Source organism: Chrysochloris asiatica, unplaced genomic scaffold (assembly GCF_000296735.1).
Source record: "Chrysochloris asiatica unplaced genomic scaffold, ChrAsi1.0 scaffold00101, whole genome shotgun sequence".
NCBI classification, from domain to species: Eukaryota; Metazoa; Chordata; class Mammalia; order Afrosoricida; family Chrysochloridae; genus Chrysochloris; species Chrysochloris asiatica.
In genome coordinates this window covers 9,859,095-9,874,017 of record NW_006408619.1, presented here as the reverse complement: position 1 = coordinate 9,874,017, position 14,923 = coordinate 9,859,095, and the positions used below count along the sequence as shown (strand labels likewise).

The 14,923-nt window shown below is 49.2% G+C and overlaps 2 protein-coding genes across 2 annotated transcripts in view; one reads left to right on the top strand and one right to left on the bottom strand.

The window, feature by feature from the left end:
- Positions 1–4,840, top strand: part of ANPEP (alanyl (membrane) aminopeptidase) — a 28,203-nt gene extending 23,363 nt beyond the window's left edge. Inside the window, exon 20 of the mRNA XM_006867178.1 lies at positions 4,688–4,840. Within this exon, the coding sequence (XP_006867240.1) occupies positions 4,688–4,840 (153 nt within the window). The remainder of the gene's footprint in view (positions 1–4,687) is intronic.
- A 5,821-nt stretch (positions 4,841–10,661) lies between these two features.
- MESP2 (mesoderm posterior 2 homolog (mouse)) lies at positions 10,662–12,659 on the bottom strand. The gene is made up of 2 exons (XM_006867177.1): positions 11,832–12,659; positions 10,662–10,931 (listed from the first exon to the last, which is right to left on the bottom strand). The coding sequence occupies exons 1-2, from the start codon at positions 12,657–12,659 to the stop codon at positions 10,662–10,664; spliced, it is 1,098 nt and encodes a 365-aa protein (XP_006867239.1).
- Positions 12,660–14,923: the final 2,264 nt, after the last annotated feature.

The window sequence follows — 14,923 nt, the reverse complement described above, 5'->3', positions numbered from 1 at the left end:
GATCTTGCTTACTCACTGTCCAGCTTTCACATGCATATGAGGTGATTGAAAACACCATGGCGTACAGTCTCTGAAACCCTTACAGAACCATTCTAGTCTGTCCTATAGGTTCGCAATGAGTCGGAATTGACTCAAAGGCAGTGGCCCAATAATATTTCATTACGTGGCTGTATTATTCTATTTTATTTTTTCATTCATCTGTTGATGAACATTTGGATTGTTTTCACCTTTTTTTTATTGCAAGAAAAGTCACAATGAACATTTGTGTCAAAGTTTTTGTGTGAACATATGTTTTAAATTCTTTTGAGTATTTACTTATACATAGGAGCAATTCCACTTCTAGGTATATGTCCCAGAGAATTGTAAACGTGCTCACACAAAAAAACTTGTACACAAATGTTCTGTGGGAGAAAAAACCTGGTGATCTCTCAGTGGAGAGTAAAGCCGAAAACACCAAACCATTACCATCGAGTTGATTCTAACTCATAGCGACTCTATTGTTGTTGGTAAGTGCTGTTGAGTTGGTTCTGACCCATAGCGACCCTGTATAGTGTTCCCAAGGAGCCGCTGGGGAGCTTCAACCGCCGATCTTACAGTTCAAACAACTTTGCAGTCGAGTGCGTGCATTAACCCACAGTGCCACACCAGGATTCCATAGTGACCCTAGAAGAGAGGAGACTTCCTCCAAAGTGTTTCTAAGACCTTGCAGCTAGCAGCCTAATGTCCAACGCACAGAGCTGTAAGGCGGTTCTACTCTGTTATATGGGATCTCAATAAGTTGGAAGTGACTCGACATCACACAACATTATGATAATTCTATGTTTAATGTTTTGAGGAATGCCAAACTTTTCCCTAGTGGTTGCACCATTTTACATTCTCACCGGGAATTTAGGAGCGTTCCAATTTCTGCACATCCTCTCTAACACTTATTCCTTTATTTAAAATTTATTATTATCATTATTTTACTACCTAAGTGAATGGGAAGTGGTATCTGATTGTGGTTTTCATTTGCACGTCCCTAAATGAGTGGTTGGAGCCCCTGGTGTGGTGCTGTGGGTCAATGTGCCAGACTGCAGAGCCATTTGAACTGCAAGGTTGGTAGTTCAAGCTCACCAGCTGCTCCTTGGAAACCCTATACAGGGTCGCTATGGGTCGGAGTTGACTCAACGGCACTTAACCACAACAACAATGAGTGGTTACGAGTCGGCCTGCTAACCTCAAGGTCAGCAGTTGGAAATTACCAGCTGTTCCATGGGAGAAAGATGAGGCTTTCTGCTCCGGTAAAGATTTACAACCTTGGAAACCCTATGCAGGGTCGCTATGAGTCAGAACCCACATGATGGCACACAGCCACCAACCACGAATGACTAATGGAGTCCTGGTGTGGCCCTGTAGGATAAACACTCGACCTCAAGGTTGGTTTGAACAGCAAAGTTGGTGGTTCAAACTCACCAGCTGCTCTTTGGAAACCCTATACAAGGTTGCTCTGAGTCAGAACCAACTCAATGGCACATAACAAGAATAACAAAGACTAATGACAAGGAGCACTGATAGTGTAGTGGATTGCAAGCTGGACTGCTAACTGTAAGGTCAGCAGTTCGAATCTACCAGTTACTCTGTAGGAGAAAGATGAAACTTTCTGCTCCCATACGGAAACCCTATACAGGGTCGCCATCAGTCAGAACTGACTTGGTGGCACACAGCCATCACCACCAATGACTAATGAAAGGGGTACTTATAGCATAGTGGGTTACACATTGGACTGCTAACCACAAAATTAGTAGGTCAAACCCACGAGAGAAAGATGAGGCCATCTTCTCCCACAAAGATGTACAGTCACGAAACCCAAAAGGGCAGTTCTACTCTGTCCTGTCAGTTGCTATGAGTTAGAACCGACTCCGTGGCTGGTTTGGAATAACAATGAAGGATCCCTGCTGGCACAGAGGTTTAAATGTTGATCTGTTAGCCAGAGGTTGGTGGTTCAAACCCACCAGCTGATCTGTAGGAGAAGGATGAAAGCAATCTGCTTCATAAATACTTAAACCTCAGAAACCCTCTGTAGCAACTCTACTACTTCGTCTGTACGGTTGCTATGAGTCAGAATCAACAAGATGGTAATGCATCTGTTTTTTGGGTTTAATGTTGAGCATCTTTTCTTGTGTTTTTTGGCTATTTCTGTATCTTTTTTTTTTTTTTTTTGAGAAATAACTGTTCAAGTCTGTTGCCCATTTTTTAAAATTTAGTTTTCTTTTTGTTGTTGAGTTATAAAAGTTCTTATATATTCTAGATATTAAATCCTTATCAGATATATGGTTTGAAAATATTTTCTCCCATTCTGTGGGTTGTCTTTTAACTCCTTATAGGAGTCCTGGTGTGGCTCTGTAGGATAAGGACTAGACTGCTAACCACAGGTTGGCATTTCAAACCTACCAGCCACTCCTAGAAAACCCTAAATAGGATTGTTACGATTCCGAACTGTGCTTGATGGTACTTAATAACAGCAAGTGTCCTTTGATGCACAAAAGTTTTTAATTTTGATTTCATCCATTTTCATCTATTCTTTGGTTGCTGTGCTCTTGGGTGTCATAACTAAGAAATCATTGCTAAATTCAAGGTCGTGAAGATTTGCCATGTTTTCTTCAAATGATTTTATAGTTGTAGCTCTTACATTTAAGTCTCTGACCCATTTTGAGTTACCTTTGTAAATGATGTGAGGTAGAGGTCCACTTTGATTTTCTGGCGTCTGGCTATCCAGTTGTCCCAACACCATTTGTTGAAAAGCATGACCCTTTCCCACACTGAATGGAGTTAGCACCCATGACAAAAATCAATTCACCATAGAGGGGTTTATTTCTGGACTCTCAATTCGATTCCCCTGATCTGTATGTCTGTCCTTATACCAGTACCATACGCTCTTGATTACTATAGCTTTGTAGTAAGTTTTTAAAATTGAGAAGTCTGAGTCTTCCAGTCCTGGTCTTCTTTTTGAATGTGAATTTTAGGATCTGCTTATCAATTTCTTCAAAAAAAGGCACTTGAAATTTTGGTAAAGATTGCATTGAATTTGTAGATCCATTTGGGGAGTATTGGCACCTTACCAATATTAAGTCTTCCAGCCCATGAGCATAGATATTTTCCCATTTGTTTGGGTATTTAATTTATTTCAACAATATTTTGTAGCATTCTGTATATTAGTGTTACACTTCTTTTGTCAAATGTATTCCTAAGTATTTCCTCTTTTTTTTTGATAACTATTGTAACTAGAAGGAGCTCTGGTAGCGTAGTGGTTACAAATCGGGCTGCAAACTGCAAGGTCAGCAGTTCAAAACTACCAGCTGTTCCACAGGAGAAAGATGAGGCTTTTCTGCTCCCGTAAAGATTTACAACCTCGAAAACCCTGTACAGGGTCACTATGGGTCAGAATCGACTCGATAGTACTTAACAACAACAAATTGTAAATAGAATTGCTTTCTTAATTTCATTTTTGGATTTTTCATGTTTGTGTATAGAATTGTTGTTATTGTTAAGTGTCATTGAAAAACTCATAGATGACCCTGTATAGGGTTTCTGAGGAGTGGCTGGTGAGGTTGAACCGCCGACCTTGCGGTCCATTGCATTAACCTGTAGCGCCACACCAGGATTCCTGCATATAGAATGACAGCTGACTATTTTATGGCTTTTGTATCCTCCAACCTTGCTGAGCTCATTTATTAGCTCTTATAGTTTCTGTGTAGAGTCCTTAAGAGTTTCTATATACAAGACTGTATCATCTGCAATTAGAGATAGTGATACTTCTTTATTTCCAAGCTGGTGGTGGTTATGCGCCATGGAGTCGGTTCCGACTCATAGTGACCCTGTGCAGGGTTTCCGAGGCTGAAAATCTTTACTGGAGCCGAAAGTCTCATCTTTCTCCCATGGAACAGCTGGTAGTTTCGAACTGCTGACCTTAAAGTTCACATCCCAATTCATAATCTAGATACCTTTTGTTTCATTTTCTTGCTTAATGGTTCTGACTAGAACCTCCAATACTAACAGATCTTTTTATCGTCAACAAACTCCCTCATTAAAACAAAAGGAAGCCGTTTATTATTACTAATGAGGTACCTGACTGATTTGTAGTATAATCATTTTCCATATTTTGGATTGGCTGGTTAGTTTGTCATGATCTCTGTTTAAAACATCTCTCTGCCTTTGCTTGATTGGACTAAGATTGTAAAGCAATTAAAAGCTGAGGATTAAGTCAATGAGGAATCACACAGTGAAGGTGAGATACATCTGTGAGCCAGATTTCCCAACCTCTGCCATAAATTACCTGAGTGGTGCAAATGGTCAGCACTCAACTGCTAACCAAAAGGCTGGCAGTTTGAATCCACTCCAAGGCACCACGGAAGAAAAGCCTGGCTATCTGTTTCCATCACAGTCTTGAAAACCCTGTGGAGCTCAGATCTACTCTGGGGTCACCATGAGTTGGAATTGATTCAATGGGAACTGTCTTGGTTTCCCGTAGATCGGGGTTTTGACCCGGGGAGAAGTGGAAAGCTGTCCTTCCCTTTCCAGCAGAACAGGCTGTAATCTCTGCCCCTGGGGGCACTTTAGTGGAATGGGAGCACAAAGGACTGAGAGAGCCTTTCCTTGAGGCTGTGTTAAAAACCCAACTTCAGACTAAGAATCTCTGTTTTTCCTATAGCTGGAGGAGTTCAAGAAGGACAACATGGATGTTGGCTTTGGCTCAGGTACTCGGGCTCTGGAGCAAGCCCTGGAGAAGACGAAAGCCAACATCAAATGGGTGAAGCAGAACAAGGACTTGGTATTAAAATGGTTCACAGACAACGGCAAATAGCCCTTGGTCCTTAAAGTCACCTAACTCCATGCCGTCCTAGCAGCCGTCCCATTCCTAGTGCCTGAGCCACCAGTGTTCTCCCCTCAAGGACAAAGTCTCCAGCCACAGTCTCTTCACTCCACTGGGGAGAGGGGGGGCCTGATGAGTATGCTGTCCAAGCACCACCTGGCCCCTGCCCTCTACCAACCTGCCCCAGCCTTGGCATGGGGGCTCAACATTCAGTGCCCTGCACTGATCTCAGGGAAGCCCACCTCCAGGGCCAGATGAGCAGAAATCCTTGATGGACAACCGATGTCCTTGAGGTGGGCTATGGGTGACAGGGAGTGCCCTTCTCTCACCTTCCCATAAAGACCCCAGAACCTGAGGAATTCACAAAGCACCTAATCTATGTATTTTTTTTCTAAGAGCAAATGTAAATAAAGGATTTCTAGGTGAGCTTCTAGACTCGGTACTAAATTTTATTAGGAATGACTCTGCTATTAGCTGGAATGGAGGGAACCTAGGATGCATGGGAAGGTCTGTGGGGTCTGGAACCCCCCAAAGCATAGGAGGAGTGCAGTCCTCTGACCCTTCCTATACAGTGTGTCTGCCTGCAGTGTTCATTTCATAAGGATTCCCACCGTGGGCTGGAGGCGCAGGAACTCAGGAGATGTGGTGGGCTTGCGCCAAGCGGAACTAATGTGGTATCAGGCACAGGGCAGGACCTGACAGAAGGGAGCCAGTGTGTTTCCAGAAAGCAGGTGAGAAGCTGGCTTGTACCCCCCGAACATTAAGGAGTCCTGCTGGTGCTGTGGGTTAGGCATTGGGCTGCTTACCCACAAGGTTGGCAGTTCCAAACCACTGCAGGTGGGAACTGAGACTTTCTACTGTGGTAAAGATTAAAATGGAATCATTATGAGTGGGAATTGACTGGTTGGCTGTGGGTTTGTTGTCTTGGTTAGCATGAGACGAGGATGCTGATTGGGCCCTTCTTATACTGCAGCCAGCTCCCGAGAGGGAGGAGTCAATTCAGTAAAGTCAGTGACACTGGGTCTGAGATCTGGTGTGACTTCCAGGGTCTATGGTGTGTCCATGGGAGATCAGTTTATAGACTGTAAAGTGGTTGTGTTCAGGAGTAGCGTACAAGGAAGGGCAATGCTAAGGACAAGAGGCAGGGGACCCACAGGGTGGAGACAAATTGGCCCAGCTCCTGAAATGGGGGCCGAGCCCTCCACATCACCACTGGCAGCATGGCCAGAGCTGCCCTGACCAACTTCAACAATTAGGCCTGGGACCCACATGGCTCCAGGGATATGCATTGTCCTTGGTGGAAATGGAATGAGGCTGTACTAGGCTCAACTCAGCCATGGTGCCACAAGGCCTGGCTGTATCTCCAAGACTGGTGGGTGAGGCAGGAAGAAACAAACACCGCAGGTCACCGGTGTCACCTGCAGACACCTACAGCAAGGTTGGAGTCCAGCAGCCTGGCTTCGAACCCCAACTGAATCACCATTTCCCTGGGCAAGTGACCTAAAGCCATCTCACCAAACTTCACTTTCCTCAGGTGCACGGTAGAGTCGGAAGGGTGTGGATTTAAGAAGGTTCATGTACTTAGGACAAGGCCTTAACTTTTGAGTTGTTATTGTCAGCTGCCATATGTCATCCCTCTGCCCCCACCCCTTGCTGCATTATTATCGTATTAGCCCTGCCTCTTGGCTTCACGGCCCTCTTCCCTCACAGCCTCTCCCCCTTGTGAGAAGCCGCCAACACTGTTAGGACTTCCCCATCTCCGCTGCCATTGCACATCAAAGGGTAGGGCGGGCCAAAGGGCGGAGGCAGCTGGGGCTGGAGTGGTGTCCCATCACTAACCAGGAGGCTCCCTGGGTTCACCCCAGATTAAGCATCCCAGCCTCTCTGGGTCAGCCCTTCCTGTCGCCAGCACCCAGCCGCCCTGACTGGCACTTGGCTTTCTGGGGACTCACAGACAAGTCCCCTTGTGCAGTTTCTGCTGGGGAGAGGTGCTAGCCTTAGGTCCCTGGTTGCCCGGGGCTCCCGGACTCAGCAGGGGAGAGCTGGCCTGCCTGCCGGGGAGAAGAGGTGGCAAGAATGCATGTGCCTGGCACTGGGCTAAATGGTTTATGTGAATACTCTGGTCTTCTCAATCCTCTCGGAGATACCGCTGTCTTTCTAATGCAAAAGTCCAAGGCCCACCTCCCCTTGGAGCCAAGCTGTTAGAGCTACCAGCGAGGGGCACCTGACAGTTTACAAAGCTGGCATTCATAATGCTCTGCGTGGCTGAAGAGAACTGGCTTCCCATGGGTCAGCAAGGACACCCAAAGCCAGAGACCTGTCTGCGGAACCTTTACATGAAGGTCGCAGAGCACAAGGGCAGCTCATTCTCAGTCTGCTCTGTCTGCCAGGGGATTGGGCCCTGAACACTCAAGGTGCTGAAGAGTAGCAGCAGGCCCAGCCACAGGCCCTAGAGCTCTGTGCCCCTCCACACATGCAAGAGGTTCCTCTGGGCCATCCTAGAACCCTAGAGGCTGAGGGAGTGAGCTGAGCCCTGACCTGGGGCAAGCCAATCACTTCTCAGTTGTGCCGTATGTCAACCTAGCCTGTTCTCTAGGTTCTAGGTGAAGTTCACTCAGTGCTTGGTGTATTAGAGATGGCGACTAGGGTCCCCAGTTAGGTGTGGATTGACATGCCCTCCAGCCAGGGTGCCAGCATCAGCCCCTCTTCCATGCCATGCCAGGCACTGGACAGAAAGGGGCAGTGGAGAACACAGTGTTGGGGATGGAGCTCAGACAGTAGAGGAGGGTTCCTGCTCTTGAAAGGCAGGGCTAGCCTTCCCTCCCTGTGTGGGGACAGGGGCATCTGACCCAAGAAGAGTCCAGATGACGGGGAAGCAAGAAGCCAGAGCCTGGAGTACAAGGGCCTAACCAAACACTCAAAAAACCAAACCAGTTACATTAATTCTAAGTCATGGTGACTTCATGTATGTCTGAGTAGCCATCACCAGGCCTCTCTTCTGAGTGGACTTGAACTGCCAACCTTTGTGTTAGCAGCTAAGTGTTTTAACTGTTTGTGCCACCCAAGTGCTGCCCAGCTGGGACCGAGGAAGGGGAAGTAGCCCGCACCTCCTGTTTCCTCATCCCCGCAGTATCTCCCAGGCACCCCAGCTGACGATCCACTTGTGATTTTTCAGCTGGGTGATGGAGCCCCATGCGTCTGCCTTTGTAGAGGAGCCATGTTAAAGGGAGTGGGGAGAACAAGGCCTCTGAAGTCCAGCCCCTGGCTGCACTGGGGAAGGCCAGCCCTATCCTGCGTCTGGAAGGACTTGGAGCCAGGGCAAGTCCTTACACAGCAAGACCTCCATCTGTCCCCACCAGGACTAACCCCAGACCGGCAGGAGCCAAAGATGTCATGAGAGACTACGGAACCCACACTTTAGTCTTCTTGGGAACAAACCAGGAGTCAAGAAAGCTGGGGTCCACACCTCGTTTGAGGATGCTCCCCTACCTGGGCTCCAGTTCCCTCTGCCATGAGTGAAGACTATCCACTGCCTCCGAATCTGGTTGGGCCTCAGAATACCCTAAGGAGGTTCTGGTTAGAGTCCCAAGTTCCCGGGCCTCTCGGAGTAGGGCGCTGGAATCAGGTGACTCAATATCCAGCCAGGCTTGGAAAGAACTAGACCAAATCATTTCTTTAATCATGAAACTAGTTTAGCTACCATTCAAAAAGCACTTATTAAGAACCAAGAGCCAGAACCTTGAGAGGTAGGTCTGTTATTGTACCCATCACAGCTGAGGAAACTGAGTTTCAGGGAGGTTCTATAACTTGTCCAGGTACACTGCAAGTGGCGTGCCTGGGTTACGCACTCAGCTACTAACTGAACAAGTTTGGTATCTGAACCCACACAGAGGTGCCTTAGAACATGCTTCCAAAACCCAAAGCCTTGCAAACCCTACTGAGCACAGCTCTGCACTGACTCACATGGGGTCAGGTCACCATGCATCAGAATCAACACAACGGCAACTGTTTTGCTGTTTGGGTTTTACACAGCAAGTTAGGACCAAGTAGAAAGACCACCCAGGCCATCAGGGCCAGACTCTGGGGTAACCTTGCTTAGGATTTTCTTGGTCTTCTACTTAGGGTGGACAGCACCTACGTGCAGGGCAGAAGGGCCCTAGAGTGGGAACAAGAACACACAATTTCCAGAAGGTTGGAAGACCAGTTCCTACTTTAGAGGATGGAGACAGGGAGGTTCAGAGATGGAGCAACCTGCCTGATGTCACAGGTCAGGTCAGTAGGCAATGGACAGCCGGTGGAAGTTCCTGTGTGAGGCTGAGAGCTCCCCGTCTAGGAACTCAGGCAGTCTGGTCTTCCTGCCTCCCTTTCCCTCATCCAGGACATCACAGTGGCCTGACTGGCTTCCCTGCGTGGCCTCATTCTCTGTGAAGGAGGTTTCAACAGCTCATGCCCTAGTCCCAATCTTTAACAGCGTCCTACCACCCAGGATACAGGCTAAATGCCTTGTCACACGGGACTCCAAATAACCTTGAAGTTCCTGGTCCAACTCTGCACCGTTTCCCCCATGAACTCTGGATGCTAGCTGCTTTGCTAGCACTGTTTGGACCTGACTTGTCTCTTCTGCCTGCATCACTCTCCCTTTCCTCCCCTTGGCACGCTCCTGCACATCCGTCAACGCACCGCTCCAGGGTCACCTCTTCTGCAACTAATGACATCCTTCCCGCAAGGTGGTGCCTGGCATTTTAAACTCAAGACACAAGGCAGCCAGAACTGATCCATCAGATAATTCAAGAATAAAACGACACTGTCAAATCTGCCTCCCACCAGGCTGGCATCTGTTCTCTGGGCCCACGAAGCCCCATCCTTGCACTTAAGACCTGGGCTTCTGAATGTTCATTTCCCTGCAATTCACCCTACTAGTTGGGGTACATTTTTATCTCTCTGGCATTCAAAATGAAGCCTAAGATGTAGGAAACACTCAACAAGTGTCCTTTGGTGGAAAGAAAAAGTGAGTAATTGTGAGAATGTGAAATTCCAGTTCTCTGGGCCTCTGGCATCCCCAGTACTGCGGCCTGTCTGTCCACAGCAGCATGAACCCACTCCATGCACAGGCAGGAGAGTACCTAGAAAATGGCAGCAGTGATGGAGCCAAGGCAAGCAGACAGGCCTCATCCCGCCCACCAGTGCCATTCTGTACCATAGGCCAGGTGAAGTGAAGCCCAAGTGCAATAAATATGGTCAAACACCAATGCTGGCCGACCTGGGTTGCAGGTGGGAAGAGCAGTGTGACTTGCTACCCATGGGATGGGATCATTTTACCTTTTCTAAAAGCAATAAAGTACATGGGGTCGCTATGAGTCGGTTCCGACTCGATGGCACCTGACAACAACAACAACAACAAAAGCAATAATACCCAGGAGGAAAACCAGAAGAAATCAATATTTTATTCTTATTGTTGGAGAAATAAAAATATTTAAGCATATAGGCTTCTGGCCAACCATCACCAAGAATCAGAGCCTGGACCTGCCTCCCCACTTCTCCCAACCCACCCGGACCCACCAATCCCAGCCCAGCCTCCTTTGTCAAGCAGCCCCAGTCTAAAGCAGCTTCAGCATTCTGGAGGTGTCCAGGAGGTGGGGGCACTGCTGAGCCCTGGATGCTGCAGCCAGTGAGCCTAAGAACTACCCTATTGCACAAGCTGCTTCCACATAAAATGTCACCCGGAAAAAGGGATCCTTGGCTACCAGGAAGTTTGAAAATCACTGAAGTAGCAGATGAGGGAGCCTAGCTGAGAAGGGGGCAAATGAGACCATTAATAGATGCCCAGGTGGGCCCTCTCCAAATTGTCTTGCCAAAGTTCAGGGCAGCCGCTGAGCTGCGGACCTGAGCTCTGGGGAGGGCTTGCTTCTTCGCTGAGCGGGAAGGTGGAGCCCAGTGCCTGGTTCTCAGAGTTGGGGAGTGCCTCTGCGCTAGGGCTCCAGCACCCCCACTGGGTCTGAGACTGGAGTCTCTGGCATGATGGGTGGGGCAGGTGAGGCAGGGTTCCCAGCGGCAGACAGGACTCTGGAGACACGGAGATCCCCTGCAAGAAAGACAAGAGCAGCTGGTTAGCCGGCTACTGTCCCTACTGAGTGAGCATGAGCTGAGATAGGCTCCAAGTGTGGCTGGCTGCTTCTGGACAACCCTGGGATCATGGATGCTGAAGTAAAGTGGTTCACACACTGTCTGGGTCCAAACATCAGCTCTCCTACTGACTAGAGTTGTGCCAGCCTTGCATACCCAAACAAAGATGGACTAAGTTTGTGGCAATCTACTTCTAAAAATCAGCCAGTGAAAACCCTATGGATCGCACTGGTCCAATCAGCAACCATAGTGGGGATGGCAGAACTGAGCAGGGTTGCATTCTTCAGGGGTCTACTCAATAATAACTAACAGTGATACACAGCAGATCTTCATCCACACGATGAAATTGATGACCTACTTCACAGGGTTGCCGGAAGAGCTGAAAGTGGAAGCTTCCTGTCAAGCACAGGGTAACTGTCAAATAAATGTTGGTTAGTCATCTGACCTTTACGGAGCTCTGGACCTCATGAATGAAACAGGTATGTGACAAGTTCTGTAAGCCAATACTGGGGAAGTGCTGCTCCTCCCTCCCCCAACTGTCAACAGAGCACTTAGATGGAGCTGGTTTCCTGACAATGGCCCCTGCTTGCTTCTAGTCTGGCCTCTGGAGCAAGTTGGAGGAATCCTTCCTCTCCCAGCTGGCGGTGGTAAAGGCTGAACTCCCCAGGACGCCACCTTTCCCCCCCAAAGAAGTTAGGGGCCGTCCCAGCTTTCCCTCCACCACTAACTAGGATTAGATCAGATAACCCGGGATGTAAAAAGTATGAGATACTCGGACTAGAGACCACTCCATTTCCAACCCAAGCCTGGGGACCGCCCCACCCCCACCCCGGGAAAGGGTGAGGGCTTCTGGCCGTACCTGGTACACAGTCTGCAGCTCTGCAGGGGTTGGGGGCGGCGTCCAGGGAACAGTCAGGTTCCCGGGCTGCGGGGATGTCCGAGTCCCAGGACAGGTTTGCAAGGACATCCAAAGAGGCGTCTCAGGGTCTCTCCCTCGGGACATTTGAGGGGAAGACTGCATCCCAGGGTGGTAAGGGGGTGTTAACCAGGAATTCAGGACAGGGACCCGGCTCTCTAGGTGCTCGGGTACTGCTGGGGTTCCGAGACAGGCGGCCGGGGACCCCCAGGATGCGGCAGCACAGGCAGACGAACCCAGGCCCTGTGTCTGCGCCTGCGCTGGACCGCCGTCGGGGCAGAGCGGGCAGCCCCGAGATGGCGCTGCCTCGCTGAGCCTCCGGTGCCGACGCTGCAGGCTCTCCTCGTTGAGGCCCAGCACGGCCGACAAGTGGCTGATGTAGCGGATGGCCAGGCGCAGCGTCTCGATCTTGGTCAGGCTCTGGCCAGCGGGCGCCACGGACGGCGGCAGAAAGCGGCGCAGCTCGTGCAGGGCGCGGGCGAGCGTGCGCATGCGCAGCTTCTCGCGCTCGCTGGCGCTCTGCCGCTGCCCGCCTGCGGGACTGGGACGCACTCGCCTGGGCGCCGTCGGGGCGGTCTCGGTGGCTCGGGCGCTGCGGCCCGCGTGTGCGGATTGAGAGGGCCCGCGGGTTCCGTCGCAAGGGCACGAACTCGACGAATCCGAAGATGAGGCCGGGGATGTGGAGTCCGAGTGGCCGGCCCAGCCCCAGCCCTGGGGGAAGCTCCAGTGGTCGTGGCTGAGAAGGATTTGCGGAGGCGGCGACTGGGCCATGGCCGGATTGCGCTATCTGGGCGGCTGGGCCAGCCACCTCCAAGCTGAAGCTTTTATCCGGGCCAAAGGTGCGAGGTGGCCCCCCACCAGGTTACAGAGAGGTGTCAAAACCCACAGAGCCCAGGGAAGATCTGGGCTGGGGGGCCCTGGGAAAGCCGGTCCATTTGCGGAGGTGTGGATTCTGACTCCTTCGGAGCTCTAATGGGGGCCCCTGCAGCCCGGGAAGTGCGGGATGGACAATTCGCATCTGGATGGAGCTGCTAAGCTTCTCACCGTTCTCCCACCCACACACCCCCACCCCGCCGCCCAGTGCACTGGGTAAGTGCCCAGGAGCCCGACCACGGCTGGCATTGCCATGGTGGAGACAGCCAGGCTGCCCCTGCGTGACTGCTGGACCCCTGCGAGGAGGAGTGGCCGCCTCTCATCACCAGCCCGCAGGGGGCTATTCCCAGTAGCTTCCATCTACTGTCTGAGGGATCTGGCTAGGGTGATTTTAGTCCTCTAGTCCAACAGGTGAATCCTTCCAGGTTCCCTCACCTCCTTCTACTGATTTACTGGGTGACAAGACAGCGGCGGTTCACTTCTCACGGCCTCAGTTTCTACCTCTGCAAAATAGAACAGAATCGGGCTTGCCAGCAGCCTGGGAAAGAGGAGCGTAAAATGGGGGAAGGTTGGCTTTACAAAAGCCAAGCAAATCCTGTTTACTGGATTTATCTAAGATTTAGTTTTTCTCATTATCATGGCAATAATAATAATAATAAAGAAAAACTACTTCCAAGAATTAGAGAAAGGGCTGGAGCCCTGGTGTGGCGCTGTTAGGATCAGCACTGGATTGCTAACGAAAAGGTCGGCGGTTCAAACCTACCAGCTGCTCCCGGGAAACCCTACACAGGGTCAGCTATGAATTGGAAACGCCTGTCAGCACTGTTGAGTTCAGTGATTACCATAAATCACTTAGCATGGGTGTGGCAAGTGTGCTGAATATAAAGGAAATAAATGATAAAGAAAGTGATACGTTTATAATTTATAAAATAAATGTTCGTAATTGATAAAAATAAACGTTACAAATATTAAAAAGAAATTGTAAAGAAAATACTTCTGTTTCAGGATGCTAGAGAGTATTAGTCATTTAATTTGCTTTTATTTGTAGTTGGCGGCCATTGAATTAGGCCCGGCCTCATGGTGACACAATGCATAAGGAGGACTGCCCAGTTCTGTAACCTCCTCATTTTTGGTTACAGCTTGAATTGTTATGATCCATAAGGTTTTTATTGGCTGAGTTGTCAGAGTAGATCACCAGACCTTTCTTCCTAGTCTGTCATAGTGTGGAAGCTCCCTTGAAACCTGAAGAGTATTACAGCAATGGTCAGGCCTCCCAAGCAAGGGATCTGAGGTATATAGACTGGAAATAGAACCCATGTCTCCTTCATGGGAAGCAAGAATCTACCACTGAACCACCAACCTCATATTTGTTTAACACAGGGCTTCATACTGATGCATTTATTTGTCACCCAGCTGAGAATTTGCATTTCCATCCAAGGTGAGCTGAATCAGAATGTATATTTCAACAAGATCCCCAAGTGATTCTTACGAATAACAATACACATAATAATAAGAATCACATGGGGATCTTGTTGACCTATAGATCCTGATTCACTATATCTGGGATGAAAATGCAAATTCTCAACAGAGGACATCAAGCTGGATTGAACCAGTTCAGAGTCCTGACTTACCCAAAAATAACAAAAATGTTAGGCAAGGATCCCTGATGGTACTGTGGGTTAGCCATGACCCGCTGTGATAAGCCAATGAGGATTTAGGGTGGGCAGAAGTCCTGGTATGGCACTATAGGATGAGCACTGGACTGCTAACCACAAGATTGGTGGTTTCAACCCACCAGGTACTCGCTCGGAGAAAGATGAGATGGTAAGCCCCGTAATGATATACAGCCTTGGAAACCCTATGGAGCAATTCTACTCTATGTTGCAGAGTCATTGTGTTAATTTTCTAGTGCTGGTATAATAGAAATGGGGTCCTGGTGTGGCGCTGTGGGCTAGTACGCTGGACTGCAGAGTCGACTTGAACCGCACGGTCCGTGGTTCAAGCTCACCAGCCACTCCCTGGAAACCCTATACAGGGGTCTCTGTGAGTCCATGGGTCAGAACCGACTCAAAGACACTTAACAACAATAACAGAAATACGACTTTATGACTTTAGCAAACAAATTTCTTGTCTCAAGAGTTTAGGAGATGGGAAGTCCAAAT